This window comes from Pituophis catenifer, unplaced genomic scaffold (genome assembly GCF_029215685.1).
Source record: "Pituophis catenifer annectens isolate HBS135680 unplaced genomic scaffold, rPitCat1.0.hap2 SCAF_1, whole genome shotgun sequence".
Classification (NCBI taxonomy): domain Eukaryota; kingdom Metazoa; phylum Chordata; class Lepidosauria; order Squamata; family Colubridae; genus Pituophis; species Pituophis catenifer.
This window is the reverse complement of record NW_027256881.1, coordinates 70,056,160-70,077,329: the sequence shown is the minus strand read 5'-3', so window position 1 is coordinate 70,077,329 and position 21,170 is coordinate 70,056,160. Positions and strand designations below refer to the sequence as shown.

The window sequence follows — 21,170 nt, the reverse complement described above, 5'->3', positions numbered from 1 at the left end:
CCAAGTTCAAAATGAGGGTTTGAATGGGTTTCCAGGACAATAGCCACTATATTATGTCTGGTCTTATAGGAAATCAAAAGACCTTATCATTAGAGTGATAAAGCTACATGGAACATCAATCACACCCTTTATCAGAATGTCACTCCTTTCATCATTCCAAAATTTTAAAAAATTATTCCTTAGAACAAGTCACGTGAGGGAAAAAAAAATTGAATTTTTAATTTTTTTTTAAAGCAGGCGAACTTGGGTACATGGGTTCAGTAGCTCTAATCATTCCCATTGCACATAGCACATGAACTAATACTAATTACTATTACTAATTTACTTTATATCCTGCCTTTCTGCTCAGAGACATGTGTTGGATGTACCTATGATCTGTTTGCCTTTCTGCTGTCCCTTTTTGTAGTGAAAGGATCCCAGGCATTTTGAAGATCGTGCTTATAACACTCCATGCATACATAACATCCAAGTCATATGCTAGAGTTGTAATATTCCACTCCCAAGTTTATACGTGACTATCTCTTGGAATCTGTTCCTCCATTGCAATTTGTACTAGAACCACATCAAGAAAGTTCTCTGTTGATTTTTGTCAAATATTCTTAGAACTGAATCTTCATGAGAGAGGAAAGTATCTGATATTATTATTGTTGATGGTGATGATGCTGTTGTTGTTATAGCATTTCTGCAAGGTAGACTTAGAGTCACTTGGTCTTAATCTTCTGACAAATATAACTGGTGAATTTCAGAGTGCTGGGCACAGGACCCCCATATCCGGCCATCATTTACTATGATTCTTGAACAGCTGACTGCCATTGAGGGAGCTGTACAGACTGAGATGCCTCAAGAATCTTTCCATTCTATGCAAGATGACTGGAAACTGGAAATCCAGCAGATTTTTGATGAACTGAGAACCAAGGAAAAAGTGAGTGAATTTTAAAGTATATTGAGATTGTGGGACTATACTTGTTTAAATAAAGTTTGGATAATCATTGGGACGGGGTGGGGGGAATAGCTCAGCAATTAAGCTGAGTTTGTCAGCTGGAAAGTTGTCAGCCCAGGTTCGCTACCTGAGTGCCGTGCAATGGGGTAAACTCCTTTTACTCACCCCAGCTCTGCCAATCTAGCAGTTTGAAAACATGTAAATGCATGTAGATAAATAGGTACCACTTCAACAGGAAGGCTACTGCATTCCGTATTTTCATGCTGGCCACATGACGATGGAAACACATTTCATACAATGCAGGCTCCCTCTGCAGAGAATTGGAGATGACCACAATCCCCTTGAGTCAGTCATGACTGGACAGGGAAAACCTTTATACACTTTTTTCAAAATCATTGGAGCTCTTTAGCTTTTGTTCATTCTCATTTACTATCATGACATTTAGTTCTTAAGACTGGCTGCCATTTTTGTTGTTATTAGTATCACTTTGTAAAAGTTCCTTTTCAGAACAAATAGTTTGAGTAGTTCTTTGAATGTTTTGGAGTTCCAGTATTGTTTTACTATGTTGATATTTGGGTTGTTTTAAACTCTGAGCATCTTACTTTAATTATGATGCTAGTAGCTAGAGCATGTTCTAAAATGTGGCCATTCTAAAAATCACTTATTTTTACTTTTTCTCTCCTTGGGAGTTGATTGAGGTAAGCAATTTTTGGAGATAGCGGACATGTTTGAAGTGGTCTCCCAACATAGCTGCCATTAAACTTTCATATGCACACAAGAGAGTCTCGGTAGCCAATTGGAGAGCACCTTTCCCCCTCCCCCCCCGAGAAGACAGTTAATGAGTTTGCTGTCAATTCCCTCAAGCCTCCTGTGATGCTTCTTACCCCACTGTTTACATTTGTCCTTTTTCTAAGTAAATACTGTATTTTTCGTTCCATAAGACGCACCGGACCATAAGACACTGTTTGGCTCATTTCCAAATAGTGAATTGAGAATGCCTAGAATTTTAAGAATTAAACATTGGTGTTTGAGGCAAATGGGGGAGCCAGATTTATTGTTATAATTGACACAATGCTGCATTTTGATGCTTAAGTTGTGGTTGTGGAGTTGTGGTTTGCCAGATTCCAGGAAACAACCAATGTTATTTATTTATTTATTTATTTATTTATTTATTTATTTATTTGTTTATTTATTTATTTGTTTGTTCATTTGTTTGTTTGTTTGTTTAATTTATTTGCCACCTATCTCACTGTGGGACTATTCTAGGAGGCTTACAATAATAAAAAGAATAAAATGAAAGGAGTGTAAATAGAACTAAAATAACAGAGCAATAAAATAAACAATGAAAAAGAAACAATAAGAATATATCAATGTGATGACCAAACGGATGGGCAGAGAACAAAAGGGAGAGGGGGGACTCTGCCATCAATCCAGCAGTCACCTCCAATGTGGAACTCCTCATTTGGTCCCCAGGCTAACCAGCAGAGCCAGCTCTTCAGGCTCTTACAGAAGGATCGGAGGGTGGGGGAAGATCTCACCTTGGAGGGGAGGATGTTCTAAAGCAGCAGTCACCAACTGGTGGTACGTGAGAAAATTTTGGTGGTCTGCAGAAAAAATATTTGCATTTTTTATATTGTACTAAATCAGGGGGTCTCAAACTATGGCCCCTGGGCCGGATACGTGAAATGAATGTTTGTGTTGTTGCAGAGAATCTCCCCCTTTGGGGTCTTTTTGTGTGGGTCAGAAGGAGGCAGAAATTCCAACTTGGGGCAGGGCTTTGGGCAAAGGCTGGAGGGAAGTACAGCTGGGACGAAGAGCTGGAGGGCCATGTTCCAGTGGGACTGCATCATGGCCTGGAACTGGCTGACCATCTCAGCCTGCTGAGCCTCCAGGCACTGCTACCTGGCCTTGCACTCCCGCAGGTCTTCCCTCTGCTTGGAAAGCCTATGCTCGTAGTCCTCAGTGAGTTGCTTCTGATGAACCGCCTTCTTGGTTAGATCCAATTTGAACTGAACCAGCTGTTTTGCCAACTCTTTTTCATGGTGGCTGCTTAGCTCCAACAACTGCTTCCTGTTGGGGCCCTAAGGAGCCTGGGCGGGCAGGTGAGGAGTGGCTGGGAGGGGAGGGGTAAGTAGAAGCCGGTGAGGCGCCCCTCAACATAAGTGACATCGAGTTGACCATGTCCACCCAGTCACATGACCACCTAGCCATGCCCACCCAGGCAGTCATTAGGCAGATCATATTAGTGGTCTGTGGAATTTAAAATTATGAATTTAGTGGTCCCTGAGGTCTGAAAGGTTGATGACCCCTGTTCTAAAGTGTGGCCACTATAGTAGAGAAAGCTCTTAACCTGAATCCTCATAGTTGGAGTTTGTTGACAGATAGGATCCAAAATAAGCCCTCTCTGCTGGCACGATTAGGATCGATTTGTCCTAGTGGGATGATGTGGTTAATCAGGTAGCCTGGACCTATGCCATTAAGGGTTTTTAAGGTCATAACTAACAACAACATAGTTATCCTTAGGCAAATCACTTGCAGCAGGAAGGATGAAGCCTATATAAAGGACTGATTAATAGTCTAGAAATTGGTTTTGTGTTCTGAATAGTGACCAATAAATATCCTGCTTATTATCCTTCTGATTTTATAACATGTACATAAAATGAACCAGGTTACATATTCTTCATTTACACATCTTAATAGAAAAAAATTCCATGCTTGTCAGTTTAACTGAATCTTGTTATCTACATTTTTTTTTATTTGATTTATATGCCGCCCTTCTCCAGAGACTCAGGGCGGCTTACAGTGCATTAAGCAATTTAAATTTCACAGGCAGGAATGGTACCATGGGGGACTGCCATGTCTGTTACATTTTAATTATCTGGTACCTTATGGAAAATTATTATTTCTTTCTTAAATCCTCCAACAGCAGAATTATGTTAAAATAATAACGTACTGTAGATACAGACTTTGTAATCTCTTACAGAAATTAGCAAGAAACTAAGTGATGGGGGAAAACAATATTGATCGATAACAATAATGTGGCCAAAGAAAGCAAAGATAGCTCCAAGAGTAAAAAGTGCCTTCCCAAAACATCTGGAGCATCACTTGAACACAATCCTTCCATTAGCTATGGTCACGTGATCCTCATTGACTTTCTCACTGCTAGTTTCCCAGGCTTCTCCATTTACTTGTGGGAAGGTATCCATCTTCAGTATCCTATATATGTCATCAAGCCCTCTATGGAAATTCCAGCAAGCTTTCTTTGTTTTCATAGATCTATAAGCATCAACTGTTTCCTTCAGTGATAATGGTACAGTCAAATATTCAGTTTGTTCTTGCAAACACTTCAGATATTTCCCTCCGACCTTCTAAAAAGCTGAGCCATATTCTTTCCAAACAGAACATTGGCTGCTCCCAATTAGCCATGTTATGTGCATGTTTTACTGTGGGGGTTCTACTCTTTAGATAATTGCCAAATAATATCACTATGGATGTACCCATTTAGTTAATAAATATATAGGAGCACCTATCTCATATACATGACTCCGGGCAGCTAGCAATTAAAACAAAATGAAAACAGACTAAAAACACAACCAATGATTAATAACATAAATAGCACAAAACAGCATAAAACAGCAGCCAAGAATAATTTCATAGGTCACAGTCAATAAAACTTAAAATCAGGCTCGCCCGCATTATCAAGGTTCTGGGATTGATGGCAAAGCCAGGTTTTTAATGCCTTGTGGAAAGCTAGCAGGTTTGGGGCAAATCTGATCTGGGGGTGGGTGGAAATGATGTTTCAAAGGGTAGGTGCCAGTGGTGGTATTCAGCCGGCTCTATCCGGTTCAGGCAAACCGGTAGCGGCAGCTGTGGGAGGCTCCGCCCACCCCCCCCCCGGACATCATCACATCCCATTAATGCAAGTTTTTGACTCTCTGCACATGCGTGGAAGATCCTGCACATGCACAGAGGTGGCGCACACACTCACATTTGCGAACCGGTAATGAAGGTAAGTGAATACCACCCCTGGTAGGTGCCCCTCCCCCACCCTGGGTCCCGCTATATATAGTGCACTCTCATGGACAGGACCCAGAGCAAGCGTCTCCTGCCAGATACAGTGGGATGCGTAAACACCGCCTGCAGCGAGATGGCTCTCCTTGTTCATCATGAGGCAGAAGACAATGTTCTAACCACTACCTCCATTACAATTGTTAGGAGCTGAGATCCAGAGAAGAAGAATTAACAAGAGCTGCTCTTCATCAGAAATCTCAAGAAGAGTTGCTGAAACGGCGAGAACAGCAGCTCGCAGAACGGGAGATTGACGTATTGGAACGTGAATTGAATATATTGATATTCCAGTTAAATCAAGAGAAGCCTAATGTTAAGAAGAGAAAAGGGAAATTTAAAAAAAGCAGATTAAAACTTAAAGATGGGAACAGAATTAGTCTGCCTTCAGGTTGGTTCCTTTTTCCTGCCCTTGTCTTGAGCAGCTTTATTTAAGGCAAATAATGCATTTCCAGTGTTGGATTCAATTGCTGACAATTTTGGAAACTTATATTAAAGCCAGTAGCATCATCTCAGGTAGATGCTCAGAGGGGTGCTTTCTTGGATGAAGATTCAAGTGAGGAGATGCTTCATGAAGCAGTGTGTGCTATTCATTTCTAGAAGCAGAACCAACTGATGGTCATGTTTTGCTTTGCACTGCTTACAGTTTCTTTTCAGCACAGCTTCTCTACAGAAGACTCACAATTTGCCCTTTTCTGTATACTACTGTCACCTATATGCAGAAAACGTGGGTTTGGCAAATGACGTGTGGCTTTTCTGACTTTGGCAAAGGACAGGACAGGAAAGGCAAGAAGAAGCTTTGGTGTTAGATGAAATGCCTGGTTGAAGCAATTGATGTTGTGTCTTTGCTTAGACCAAAAGAATCACATCATCTCCATAGCATATTGTCAAAGTGAATCTAAGTTGCCTTGTATAAACCTGGTGTCATAATCTCAAATTCCAAAACAGGGGACACGATTAGGTGTGTGCAAGAAATTAGTAAATTCCAAAAAGATTTAGAAGTGTTGCTCATTCCATGTAGAGTTCTGATCTATTTTTTAGTTATAAAAAAGCTTATATGTCACTAGATTGAGAAAAATTGCTTAGAAATATGGCCCCATAACATGCATTTCTATGAATTTCAATGCTTCGGACCCATTTGAGATCTCTAAAAGGCAACTCCTATTAGTTGGACAAATTAGTTCCAAGTCTTTTGTCTCTTTCTTGCACTTAATTGCAATTTAGAAAACATCATGAAAGTACATGAACTCAAATGTAAATGTGGTTGCTGAAATTATAATTGCTTCTTTTTGATGGCATTGATATTACTTATTTATAATACTTTATAACAAGGTGCTATTATATTTTTAATTAGGAAAAGGAAAGATGGATTAAATCACTTCCTGCTTTACAGCTATGATGCTTTATATTATATTAGTGTCTAATTAGGAAAAGAAAAGTTTTAATTACACTCTCCTTTATTCATGTGGTGTTTCTTAGCTGATATGATTTTTATTGAAGCTTTTAAAAAAGAAGATAAGTACTATTAGAAATTAATATAAAGTAAGGAAGGAAAAAAAATCAAAGCAAAAGGTGCAAGAAAAGAAAAAAAAGTTGAGGAAAAATTGAAAAGATAGAAACAAAATTCTCCACAGCATTTATAAGTAAATCCATGAGGTGTTTCTGTTGGCACTTTTGTATCCTTAGTCTTTCTGTCAACAACATCATTTCAATAACCTGTGCTATTTATTTGTTGTGGTTTATCTTTTTCAGAATTGTTGCTATACCATTAATTTTCTGTTATTTACCTTTTGTACACAATGCATTTTCATAACAAACAGACTGATTTTGAGAGCTGCTGCTGCTGCTATGACCTGTTTATGAGTGCTGTTCCTATTAGATGTTTGCTATTCTGCTTATAAGAATCTCTTCCCGTTCACATCCTAAATGCTTCTCTGGCACAGCAAAGCTAACTACTGAACAAAGTCAGTTCTCCATGGTATATACTTTGAAAATCACATTCCAATCTCCAGACAGATTGGAAATTTCTTGGATAATTAATCTGCCTCTTAAAGTAGTTATGCAGAAACACTGCAATCCCAACCCATTTTTAAAAACTGCCTTTGAGACAGTCTTGACTGTTGCTGACTTCATGGACAAGTTTATGCAGTTTTCTTGGCAAGATTTCAGAACTGGCTTGCCCTTGCCTCTTCCCTAAGGCTGAGAGACTGGCCCAAGGTCACCCAGAAGGCTTTGTGCCTGAGGCAGGACTAAAACTGGTTTAACCATTGCACCAAATTGGCTCTCCTTAAAGGGTTTATAAATTAATGTGGTCTTTAAGCTCTTATTAGTAAAGGATTTTTTTTAGGAATATGCTAAAATTCAACATTATATGTGCATCTCTTTAATATAATGCAGCCAGATAGTCTGTTATTGAAATTTTATTTTGAAACATTTCAACTGAACCTGTCTTTTTTATTATAACAGATTTTCAGCATAAAATCACGGTGCAAGCTTCCCCGAATATAGATAAGCGCAGAAGTTTACAAAGTAATAGTTCTAGTCCACCAAGTAGTCCTCCAATAATTCCTCGCCTTCGAGCTATACAATGTAAGTCTTAAAAAATGAGTATTTCTATCCTGTTGATACATTTTACAACCTTTTTTTTAATCACTCTAAAAAATATGTCATATTGTTAAGTGTAATCTTAAACTTGTTTGACTAGAAAAAACTGGATTGACCATATTGTGACCTATTTCTGCAAAAAAATTGCAGTGGGTAATACCACAGAAGGATTAAAAGAAAAAGAAAAATGACGATTATTGGTTAATTTCAATAATTCAACAAATGTGTGGTAATCGGGTAAATGCTGGTGCTGATACAACCATTAATTGTGACCTGAAGCTGAGTTAAACCATCACAGTGATAGTTCAATTTCAAACTAAATTAATTCTGTTTTTCTTTCATCTTTCATCTGATCTCCACTCCTGTCCCTAAATACGGTGCCCTCCCCTCACGCCCACAAACCAAGAGACAACAATTGAACTGGCTGCTTAATCAGATATAGCGCTTTGGATAAATTGGGAAAAGAGTGTAGACTTTCATGCTCCCTTAATCATTCCTAAGGTTTACTTTTACATAAGTCTTATATGGTCAATTCATGTAAATTTTTTGCCTTGTGGAAAATATAGTCTCAGTGTCTCTGATTAATATAAAAGTTTGGTTGTACATTGTAACTTGTCTCAGGAAAACATGACAAATAATAGTAGCATACAAGAAGACTGAGTAGCATGAGGAAAATTAGAATTCAGGGTTTTTTTTTCTTTTTTTCTTAAATAGGGCCTTTCCCCATTGCTGAATTAAGGTATTTCCACTTGAGTTGGCACAAAACTATTCAGGCTACTCTCCATGCCCATCCCATCCTGACTCTACCATCTGTTTTGACTGTCTGCCAAATAGTGCTATCTTGATTTTGCCTGTTCACCACTTGATAGGCAAAGTGATTAGGTAATTCCTGTGTCCTCCTGTTTCTGCATGCCAGCAGCAAGTGGAAAAAACATCCATTAAATATAGCATGACCTGACCTGTCTTCTTCAGGTTTCTTCTCATGCCCATTCTTCTACACCCTATTTTGTTGTAACCGAAATATAATAAAATGTTTTAAAATGGGGGTTGTGATAGAAGGTGAATATCAACAATTTTACTTAGGATTTATTTCTTCAGTCCTTCCTGTCCTTTCTTTATATAGGCAATAGATGTTGACTTCCAGTTTCCTCTACGTTTTGTTCAGGAGGCAATAGGGAAGAGGATTCATTCACCATTCTGCTGCTTTATTAATACATTATTGCGCTAAACAAATAATGGCTGTATCATTAAACCACATAACATCACTGCCAACTGAGCATTACTGGGTCATACTCTTTAGGGAATTCATGGAGAATGGCAACAGATATGATGTAACCAGGGAGGCAAAGCGTAATGGCCACATCAACCTGAAATGTTCAACAAATACCTACTAGTGCTAATCACCTGATAGCATTTTCAGTGTAATAGATAGCAAAGCACAACAGATTTTGCACTCTTCACAGCTGTGGTTGGATACTATCAGCTTAAGGGGGAAACATCATTTTACATCTATACAGCTATCTATAAAATTCATTCACAGGCTGGGCATTAAAAAAAGACTGTTTAGGGATGGCAGAAAAAAAGATCTTGCTATTCATGTTTTTGCTGGAGTTGGATACAACTGGGGAAAGGACTGAAAGAGCCCATCTCTGGTCTTGGTGACCAACCCAGATTGGATCCTGCAACATTGTGGTGGGACATGTATTCATTTGTGCAAGGAGTGAAAATATAAATATATCTTTGTACGGGTGAGGTTGTAGATATATGTAATTTCATCCTTCACCAGAGACTTTGGACCCAAACAGAAGTGAGGTTCCAGGAGGGAATTTATGAATGTTAAACAAGACTCTTCGGCCAAGAGGACATTGTCAAAGGCAGGGATTGCTGCAGTTACTCATTTCATCTACCAGCTCTGCTGATACCAGTATATTTGCACATTTGTAACTGGGCACACAATTATAGCTGTTAATTGTTGAGGTGGAAAATTTAAAATTGCTTACTTATACAGTTTTGTGCTTTGCATTTCTGTAGTATAAACAAGTGTCTTGTTGGATCAAGACATGGTCCATCAGTCAAGCATTTTGTTTCCAAAATTGGCAAGCTAGAAGTTTCCTCAATTTCACAGTCAGGGGTAAATAAAGTCATGTGTTTCTCTCAGCAGAATTGATTTCTGCTGATAGAATTGGAGAGAATGATTGCTGTTCCCCTGCAACTTTTCACGTTTGCTCAAACTCTCCTCCAGAAGATTGCTCAACCCCCAGAACAGATATTGAGGCAGAGCAGACTAAAGAGGGCAAGACGAGGAAGAAATACTGTTGTGTGAATAGACTTTTGCTCATATAACATTCAACCACTCCAAAGGATATATAACTCTCAAAAGTCTTCTCTGTTGACCATTCTTAGCATCTTGAACTTTGAACTCTATTGATTCCAAATATGGACTTTCTTGGTGTTATTTTAATTACAAAAAGTTAATTGACTGGATTTGACAATTCACAAAAGAGAAATGCACACTTTCCAGTTTCTATAAGTAACAGGATGCCAGATGTGCACTGGCAAAGTGAGATCATTACACATAAGCATAACTGAATTGCATCTGGAGAATTTGAAATGCTGCTTACATGTTAATGTTTAATTTTTTTTAAATTCTACATTTGCATTCAGAAGGGCTGAGAAAAAAAATACGTGAACAGTGTATGGAACTTGTCCTTTCCAGCAAAGGAAAAGAAGGGAGTGTTACATTCAGCTTTAAATCTCAATGTTTTCCCATTGCATTCAATCATTAATGCTGGTTAATTATTCAGTAGGTTCTGTTTGAGGATAATAAATTATCACTCCTGTTTCCCAGCACTGAAAGAGGGTATTGTCTGTCAGTTTTTCAACCTGGATGTCTTGCAAACAAAAGATTATTTTCTTCACTTTGAACACCATTTTCTTAATCCTTTGTTCCCATTATCTTCTATTCCTTCAGAGTTAATAGATAAAGTTGAAGGAGAGCTCTTCCCAACATTAAAACCTGTGTATTCATTTGGGTAAAGCTGAAGCCATTTTCTTACTCATATTTTTCTAGCATATTTTCTCCCCCGCTTTGAGTTGTACTGCAATCACACAATTTAAATAGTTGATATACAACTACAGGTATCTTTTTTTTAATCTTTTTTTTTAATCTTTACCAAGACTTTTTTTTTTTTTTGTATATGTATATGTATGGAAATTTCAAGAGGGGTCACATTCATCTTAACAAAACAATTTTTAAAAATGAAAAATTAATTAATCTTTGATAATAGTTCCATACTTTTTATTAAGGGTTAAGTAAAACATTTAAAAACTGAATTCAAAAATACATTTTAAAAAAGAAAAAAATATTTAGGAACTGCAGAATGCCCCCAAAAGAAGAAAAAAAGAAATTCTAATAAGAAACTTATTTCATCCCCAGCAAGTACTATATATTCTGCATCTTCATTCCTTACCTCACCCCATTTCCTATAAACTCATCTTTAAATCTCTAATTAGGGGAAATAAAGTTCCCCTTAATCAGCAAAGAGCCAGGAAAAAAATTTAACAAAAATAGCTAATAACATACGTATTCTCCTTTTCCATTTAGTCCAAGTCTCCCTCTTCTGTCTCTTAACAATTAAAAATTAAAAAAAAGAATTAAACATTACCAGAAATAATAACTCCTTAGATATAAAAAATAATAATAAACATATTACAAACTAGTCCATTTCATCGTTAAACATTTCCAAAAGAAAAACAATCTAAATAACCATTAAGGATTGCCAGAAATAGCAACTGGTTTCATTTTTTTTCCCTTTTTCCTCATGGGGTTTTTTAAGTCCCATAAATAAAATTCTAACGCTTGTTTTCTTCTATAGACTTTTACCTCTTCTCTCGAAGTTCTTATCTTTTTCCAAGTCCACTTGCAATTTCTATGAAGTAGCTCCAGTAAATCTCTTATATTTCATTTTAAAAGGGTAATAGTCATTATCAATCTGAAGCTCCAACAAATAGAACTCATTTTTCCTAACATTATATTAAATATTTACTTTTTGAAAAATAGTTTGGGCTCTCAGTTTCCTCCTTCCTTTCAGAGATCATGAAGTGGGCAAAATAAATTACTGAGTTTATAATTCTTTCAGTAAGCAAATAAGACTGCAGGTTTCATCCTCATCCCAATCAGATTCCATTCAAAAGAGAAACTACTTATCAGAATTGCTTGAAAGTCTCAGAAATGCACATGCCCTTAGGTAAATTCAAGCCATCTTCTGCATTTAGATTGTTCCTGGCACTCCTAGAATTTGCAAATTTGAAAAGATCTTAGGATACACTATCATATGGGTTTTCCCCTTCTTCACTTGCTTCCTGTGGAAGGAGTCTTTGTGTCTTAGTCACTGGGACCCAACATTGATAATCTCAGATGACTATCAAGTACTATTAGATGCCCCCAGGCATTGACAATAACACTTTTTCTAGAAATATCACACTTGTTGAAAAGTCATGCCCAACAATTGGGGAACCATCAGAACCAGGGGCGTGAATCACAGAGGTTTCTTAGAGAAAGGAGAACTTTACATTCACAAAGTACGTCCATTGATTCTTTTTGCAATATCCCCATTTACCATAGTCCGTCCCGCCCATTCTAGAGGGTCCTAAAAACTTTACTGTTTTCAGGAGTGTGCGGGAAGTATAAATTCATTTTTATGTGCTCTCTGTACTTACAGATATTAAGGTACAATCCAGAATATTTAGAAAAATGCAGCAATGTATAGATTTGTCATTCTCACAATCATGTATGGGCTGTCATTGTTATTTTCTCACTGTCCTCAGAACTGTTTCCATTTCTGTGCAATATAATAGGAGTTGTGTAGCAATGCCCAATTCAATATTTTTTTTTTATCAATGGTTAAACTGGCTCAAATCAAGTAAATGCCTAAGGCATGCTGCCCAGACTGGATAAGTGCTACAAATTCATCAGTGGGGATTTCACACTATTAAATAGCAATTAAACTATTGAGGGAAGTATAACTCAATAATAATTAAAGGGTTGAGGGAAGTATTACAAATCGTAGGATTCAGCTAATTAAAGAACTTACATATTCATTTATTTGTACTAGCTATATCTGGCCTTTACTCCAGGAGCTTCAAGGCAGCATACAGTCTACTCCATCTTTCACTTTTCTTACTATAACCCTGTGGAATAGGATGGGCTTAGACAGGGTGATTGGTCATAATCACCCAGTGAATTTTTAGGTCTTAGGAAAGTAACAGTAACAGAGTTGGAAGGGATCTTGGAGGTCATCTAGTCCAACCCCCTGCTCACACAGGTGTTCTGGCCCAGCTACGGACCCCAAAGAATGCAGCACACACAAAGTCTGTACAAACCTTAGTTTACTAAATTAAATCAGTCTTTTTCAAATAAAGGCTGTTAATTAACTTTCTTAACAGCCTACAAGAATCCAAAGAATAAATAATCGTAATCTCGATATGGTTGGCAGAAAGCCCAGAAACAATTTGCAGGAAACTGATAAGAGAAATAAGATCAGGACACGAAGGAGAGTGAATGAAGTTGTTCCCTGCAAATTGCCTCAGTCGTCGTCCTTCCTTATATAGGCTAAGGGAGTGGCCAATTAGCCCCAAGCCTTACTCTCGAGGAGACCTCCTCCTGAGGAACCACTCCTGCCTTTTGGCAGCTCTGCGGGCCCGTGCATCGAGAAGAGGCTCCTCCTCTTCGTCCTCTTCACTTATGGGAGCTTCTGGAGGTTCTGAAGGCCCCGGCTGAATCCCCGCCTCTGGCACCACATTTCCTCCAGCCTCCTCATTGTCTGACTCGAGTGCCAGCTGCACAGGCTGCTGGCACAGCACCACACAGCTTCCTCGCTGTCGGAATCAGCTACTAGCTGCACAGGCCGCTGACGGGCCACAACAGCAGGAGACCTGTACTAGGGACTAGACCCTCAATCTCCTCAGACCTAGACCTGCATAATAATACTGTATACAGGTAGTCCTCGATGAACAACCATTTGTTTGGAGACTATTCAAAGTTACAATGGCACTGAAAAAAGGGACATGACTGTTTTTCACACTTAAAACCATTGCAGCATCCTAATGGTCACTCGATCAAAATTGGGACACTTGGCATTTGGCCTGTATTCATGATAGTGGCACTGCCCCAGGGTCACGGGATCACCATTTGTAACCTTCCCAGGTGACTTCCGACAAACTAAGTCAATGGGGGAAGCCAGATTTGCTTAAGGAATGCAACGACTGCATTCACTTAACGACTGCAATGATTCACTGTGGCAAAAAAGGTGGTAAAATGGGGCAAAACTCACTTAACAGCTGTCTTGCTTAGTAATGGAACTTTGGGGCTCAATGGTGGTTATACATCAAGGACTACCTATAATCATTCATATGCTGTTCTCTGCCAGGCTTCGTTGAGCCATTCCTAGCATGCAATCATTGGGCTCTAAGACTCAGCTATTTAAGAAAAAAAAATTGAAACTGGTGTTGATTTACAATCAAGCCAAGGTATCACCGGGTGGATTCATGTATATTCTCTAATTGTTTCTTCAGTGATTTCCAAAACAGACTCAAGTACATCTAATGGGCAAAGAAACAGTATATATGTGTACCAGCAAGATGTAGATATCACAAGTGAATATGAACTTCCCTGTGGAGTTCAGACAAAAGGCAAGCCATATTCACTAATACAAGGTGTTGGTTGGTTGGATTTCTTAGCTAAATTTGTATAAAGTGATAAACTGAATACTTACTTGGATATCCATTGCAGCGATTTCAGATTAACAGAAATATTACATTTGCATATCAAGTCTTGACTTTTCTCATAGAAGGCATTATTTCAGTTATATCTAATGAAAGTATTCAGAAATAATTGCTTATCTGAATTTATCTAAAAATAAAGAAAAATTAAAAGCATGAAAAAAAATCACTATCCGTTGATTGACTTTCTTTTCTTACCCTCTTACCTTGGTAGATTCATTCTTTGCCTGCTTCGTTTGATCATCTTCTTACCTGCACTTTGGAAGGGAAACTTGTCTCTTCTGTAATGCAAATCTTAAGGTGGTTCTGTAATGCAAATCTTAGGGTACGGTAGATGCCGAATTCTTGTTGAGATCTTTTCTGTTTTTCCAGTAACCTCAGATGAGAGCAACCGAACATGGGGAAGAAGCACAGCTTATCACCAGGAAGAATTTGAAGAGGTGAAAAGAAGCTTTAAAAAGAAAGGTTGTACTTGGGGACCAAACTCCGTTCAAACAAAAGAGCGTGCAGACTGCAAAGAGAGGTATGGTTGATGGGCACCATGAGAATAGACAATACAGTGTGTCTACAAAAAATTACTAGATATTGTGCTTCTTAAGAAGTTTAATGGTATGTAGATAGGATGGATGACAATGAAAATTTCATAACTGTGAAGACACTGAAATAAATAGAGCTGCATGAATGGACAAGTCAAAAGTACAATTGCATATGATGGACTGAATATTCATGAGTTCTTTGTGCCAAAATATGCAGATTCAATAAGGGAAAGTATTGAGTTGAAAATTTGAGGACTGAGACTTAAACCTAATCTCTTTCTCAGTTTTGTATCCCAAATGCTTAAGAACATCCCCTACAAAATGGAATAAAACAGATGCGGCAGAGATTTAGGGAGTATATCAAACTCCTCTACTTTCTTTTTAGTTCGGAAGAGAGAATCTTAGCTAGAGAAAGTATGACAATGTAGATCTCGACGTTCAGAGTCTATTGTGAGCTTGCACAAGCCTCTGCTTGTTCACCGACTATCCAGTTCCCATTGCTAGGAGAATCTGCCTTCACGTGCGGTTCCAGGACATGGGCAGCAGAATTTAAATATTATTAATAGGGGAGAGGAATGTTCAGAGTTCCTCATTCATAGAAGTGTTCTGGGAGCATGTTATTTCGCACACCATATTCAGTAACAAAGCAAGCTACTAGACACCTCTGTGTAATAGACATAAAAAGCAACGATTGTGTTATTGCAATTTATATTGGAAAAATTGGAGGTAGGGATAGAGACCTGTTGTTTTTTAAAAAAACACCCCTACTTCTTACTAAATGCAAACATGAATTACTAGCACAAAATTACAGGATGAGAAGAGTTAATTATCTAAGGCTGTCCCACGGTAGTTTGCTTTTTCTGGATAAAGTTATTGTTAGAAGAAGTTGAGAACTATCAATTACATTAAAGACCTGCAGCTTAGCGACTAACTATGATTCTGAAAAAGAAATAAGCTTAGTCTTATTATATTTTCTTACAAGTTAGGAAAAAATACATTCAAACTTCAGATAATACAAGTGATAGGAGTTTCTAAACAAACTTTGCATTGGAAAAAAATAACTTTTCATAAATTAATACATATTGAAAAAAAATGTGGTGTTCCTTCAAATATGGCAGATTTATAGTCAGCCTGTGGCTTACATAATTTATTGGCTCCCAGTGGTCTTCCGGGTGCGATTCAAGGTGTTGGTTACCACCTTTAAAGCGCTCCATGGCATAGGACCCGGGTACCTTCGAGACCGTCTTCTGCCACCAATAGCCTCCCACCGACCAGTCCGTTCCCACAGAGAGGGTCTCCTCAGGGTGCCATCAGCCAAGCTATGTCGGCTGGCGACACCCTGGGGGAGGGCCTTCTCTGTGGGAGCCCCAGCCCTGTGGAATGAACTGCCCCCGGAAATACGTAAGATCTCCGACCTCTGGGTGTTTCGTTGCGCATTGAAGACCCTGTTGTTCCGCCAGGCCGGGCTATCAACTTAATAATTTTAAATTGGGGTATTTTAAATTTTTGGGGTTTTAAATCGGCCAAATCTATTTAATTATTTTAATTTTTAATTATTGTTGTGTCTTGTGTTTTTAAATTGGCTGTACACCGCCCTGAGTCCTTCGGGAGAAGGGCGGTATAGAAATAAAATTATTATTATTATTATTATTATTATTATTTATTATGCCTTTATTTTTTTTATTAAACATTTTTTAAAAAACATTATTATGCCTTTAGAATCATATTTGTATCAAAAAGAGCAATGCTTGTTATAATTAAGAGTTCCTTTGATTTCAGAATAAGACCTCTCTCAGATGGTGGTAGTCCTTGGTCAGCACTATTGATGAAGAATCATAAAGGTGTCCCATTAGCTTCTTTGTTCATGGACCAAGGTAGGTGTTGAAATACAGTTATTTTCAGGCCCTAGAAGAGAAACACTCAAGGGGCCATAAGCTATAAATCGTAACTTCTAAATAGCATGATTTTTTTAGTGAGCTAACAAAATCCCTGTCCACTACTAAAATTTGTCAGCAAATATATGTAAAGATTTTGTTTAAATATTTTATGTATTTATGATTATGCCTTTAATGTATTAAAGATATATATCCTTTTTAAAATTCGATCCTAGTCATTTTTCCATTTGATCCTGCCTACTTTTTATGGACTTGGTGTCTTTTTGAATACAGAGTTCACTGAGGTACATAAGACTGAAATACAGTTTTCAGTCCAGGGAAACCCTACTCCTATGTTAGACTTGACTGTTTTGAAACTGGACATCAAGATTTCATATATACTGAAAATGTTTAGCAGGGCAGGGGAGGTATGGAGTTGAATTCCCCAGTACTAATTGCCTTGCTATCCTGACCAATTTTACAAGGGAAGAAAAACTAAGGTCCTCTTATGCTGATTCATGAGGGTTATATCCAGTGCAGAGGTGGGTTTCAGCAGGTTCTGACCAGTTCTGGAGAACTGGTAGCGGAAATTTTGAGTATTTCGGAGAACCAGTAGTAAAAATTCTGACTGGCCCCACCCCCATCTATTCTCTGCCTCCCAAGTCCCAGCTGATTGGGAGGAAATGAGGATTTGCAGTATTCTTCCTCTGGAGTGGGGTGGGAATGGAGATTTTACAGTATCCTTCCCCTGCCACACCCACCAAGCCACACCCACCAAGCCATGCCACGCCCACCAAGCCACACCCACAGAACCGGCAGTAAAAAAATTTGAAACCCACCATTGATCCAGTGGTATCCTTCTGTTAGTGGAACTGACAGTGGTGGATCAAATTCCCACCCATTTCCATGGTGCCCCAATTCTGTGCTGGAAGATTGGGGCATTTCTTTAGAGCAGATTTAGAAGATATCAGAGAAATATTGGGAAGTTCTAGTTCTATCAAGACAATTATGTTAGCTCAATATAGAATCTAGATCTATTCCATATTTATTAAATACACCTTCTATTTTCGGTGTTTATAAGAGTGATTGCAGACAATATTTTATCTTGTCATATGCTCTCAGCAGTAAATTCGGATCCAGGTAGTCATATCCTGAATCTGAGGTCCTTCTAATGGAACAGTTGAAAATAAACCTATACACACTGAATTCTTTTGGACAGAAAAATCAAGTCAGATAATTGTTTTGATGTTTTATTCAATTGACGTTCATAAAAATGGAGGGGGATTGTGGGTATAGGAGAAACAATGTTGTTTCACTGCAAAGAAAAAAATTCTGAAAAATCTACCAGTGTGGTTTTTAAGTTATTATCTTGTTTGCTTTCCACTAGTCGGGAATTTTGTATTACTGTGTGATATAATAAACTATTCCTTTTGTTTAAGAAGTACGTCCTGATTGTACCCTTATCGTGCTATCTATAATTTCATATTTTTCATTTCAAAATACTTTAACTTCTGAATATAATATATAAACACGTCAATCAATTTTGCATTTGTACAGAACCGAAACTTTCCCCTGAAGGCCTTGATCCTAAGCGACCAAAGCAGTTGAAATTGCCAAATCAGGCTTATATTGATCTACCTCGTTGGAAGGATGACCAAGAACTACATTCTGCAGAACAGGACAGCTTTGAAGGAAATTCTGCAAATTCTGCAAATAGCACTCCACAAATGACCCCAACAAATAGTATCAGCAGAACGTTACAGAAGAAGAAAACGGACACTGTATTGTATGGTTGTGCTGTCCTTCTAGCCTCTATAGCTATAGGCTTAGATATTAGGGAGCCAAACCGATTGCAAAGTGGGGAGGAAATGTTGCCTAAGGAGGAAAAGAAGAAACGCGACAGCCTGTTTCAGCGAGCATCAAAATTTCGGAGAAGTGCAAGCCCTGTGAGATTGCAGCCTAAGAGAGAGGAGGCATGTGTCCCTTCATCGTCTCCAGGTGCAAGTACAGTGAACCTCCTGTCCATATCTTCCATTTCTACTAAATGCCTCCTTCAGTCTGACAATGAGGATGCAACTATGAGCACAGTGCCTGGCAATGAAGATGTTCCCGTTGAAACTTTTTTGCCTGGAAGTCAGGCAGGCAAACAAGAACAACTAGACAAAGTCGATCGGACTGTCCATCCTGATTTGCCATCTCCCAGTCTTCCTTTGAAGCAAGAACCTCAATGTGCAGCCGGTGCCATTTCTTCGAAAGTCAAAGTGTGGGGTCATAGGCGGACCAGGTCAGATGGAAATGCGTGTCATTCCATAAGTGAGTAAAATGATATTTTTGGGGGGGAGGGGGGAGAGATGGTTCAGTCTGATGAATAACTCAAACCAGTGGTAAAATTCAAATTTTTTTACTACCGGTTCTGTGGGCGTGGCTTGGTGGGTGAAGTGTGGCTTGGTGGACGTGGCAGGGGAAGGATACTAAAAAATCTCCATTTTCACCCCACTCCAGGGGAAGGATACTCCAAAATTTCCATTCCCACCCCACTCCTGGGGAAGGGATATTGCAAAATCTCCATTCACACCCCACTCTGGGACCAGCCAGAGGTGGTGTTTGCCGGTTCTCTGAACTATTCAAAATTTCTGCTACCAGTTCTCCAGAACCTGTCAGAACCTGCTGGATTTCACCCCTGACTCAAACAATATTGTAGTTCATAAGCATCAGACAGAAAAGAAACAATAGGAATTACTGGGACTGAAAAACAGCTGTCCCATGGCTGACGTTTCCACTTCAATATTTCAAGGTAGAAACTTAAGAGCCATGGTGGCACAGTGGTTAGAATGCAGTATTGCAGGCTAATTCTGCTGACTGTCGGCTGCCAACAGTTCAGCAATTTGATTCTCACCGGCTGAAGGTTGACTCAGGTTGACTTCCATCCTTCCAAGGTCGGTAAAATGAGGACCCAGATTGTTGGGGGCAATATGCTGATTCTGTAAACCACTTAGAGAGGACTCTAAAGCACTGTGAAGTGGTATATAAATCTTAAGTGCTATTGGTGTTGCTATTAATATAGCAGTTGGTTAGAAAGACTTCCGTCTCTAAATTTCAATGTGTGTTGTCTTTCAGAGAAGACAAGCTAGGGGGAAAAGCACAGTGTGAGGCAGAGGAATGGAGCTCTTAGAATGGTTCAGTATCATGCTACTTGTTGTGGAATTAAATGTTAGTGGTGGCTAATATATATGTTATTTTCCATTATAGCGGCACCATCACTTTGCTTTATATTTCTGTTCAATGTCTTTCTCTTCCACTCAGCTAATGGAATTTCTAATGAAACTCTTGGGAATCTGCACATATCTGCTACGCCACAAACAAACTTTCAAAATGACCTTTCACCAGGGAAGCAAGAAACTGTCAATATTATCCCAAGACCTCGACCTTCTTCTTTAAGAAGCAGATTGGATCCCTGGCTGGCTATTTCTCAAAATATAAAGCCAAACCCTTTTGAAATGGGTAATTTAGAGGTCGACAGAGATTCAAAGGCTAAGTCACTGACTGATACCAAGGAGAGAACTAAATTCCACATGCCCTCTTTATTGGATATGGATGTGGAAGGTCAGAATAGTGACTGTACAGTCCCTTTGTGTAGGATGAAGAGTAAAGCAGGTCGGCCATCAATATATGAACTGGAGAGAGAATTCTTGTCTTAAGTGCCTTGGAATTTTTAGCCTGTTTTAAGAATAAACTTTTATGCTGCTCTTTTCTAAATGTTTTGATCAGTAGGGTTTGATATCATGCTAGATAGATGAAATATTACAGGCAATGATCACTGTAAGCCCATAGATAGTTTAACTGATTCTACCATCACTATCCTGAATGAATACACATATGTGGATGTCAATAAAGTTTTTCACAATTTTGATTTTTCATTCTTTTTTGCCAAATGTCCAGCTACTTTATTTAATTATTTTTCCCATTAACCATTTGAACTGCTATACATTAAAATCCCATTGCACTGAAAAGATGTTTTTCTACAGAGAGAACTCCATTCTGAACTGTGGTTTTCTTGAGACATACTTGTAAAATTATATTACCTTTAATACTACAATAGTTGCCAATTACATTTGGCCAATATTCATTGGAAGTGGCACAGTTCAATTTTAGGATGTTTTGCCAAAATCAAAATGAATGTTATGCTAATTTTGACAAAGTAATATCATATAAAAGCAATAACTTTTATAACTGAAATATACTGTGTTTTTCGGAGTATAAGACGCACTGGAGTATAAGACGCACCTGAGTTTTTGGGGAGGAAAATAAGAAAAAAACTGATTGGCGGGTGGATCAGCCTCCTGGAATACCCCCAATCAGCTGTTCCTAGTC

At 38.4% G+C, this 21,170-nt stretch overlaps 1 protein-coding gene across 1 annotated transcript in view; it reads left to right on the top strand.

Moving 5' to 3' along the window:
* MAP3K21 (mitogen-activated protein kinase kinase kinase 21) overlaps nucleotides 1-20,634 on the top strand; it is a 45,187-nt gene extending 24,553 nt beyond the window's left edge. The window contains exons 5-11 of the mRNA XM_070950851.1: nucleotides 747-922; nucleotides 5,156-5,396; nucleotides 7,472-7,594; nucleotides 14,762-14,912; nucleotides 16,705-16,803; nucleotides 18,349-19,112; nucleotides 20,103-20,634. Of these exons, the coding sequence (XP_070806952.1) occupies nucleotides 747-922; nucleotides 5,156-5,396; nucleotides 7,472-7,594; nucleotides 14,762-14,912; nucleotides 16,705-16,803; nucleotides 18,349-19,112; nucleotides 20,103-20,497 (1,949 nt within the window). The 3' untranslated portion in view covers nucleotides 20,498-20,634. The remainder of the gene's footprint in view (nucleotides 1-746; nucleotides 923-5,155; nucleotides 5,397-7,471; nucleotides 7,595-14,761; nucleotides 14,913-16,704; nucleotides 16,804-18,348; nucleotides 19,113-20,102) is intronic.
* Nucleotides 20,635-21,170: the final 536 nt, after the last annotated feature.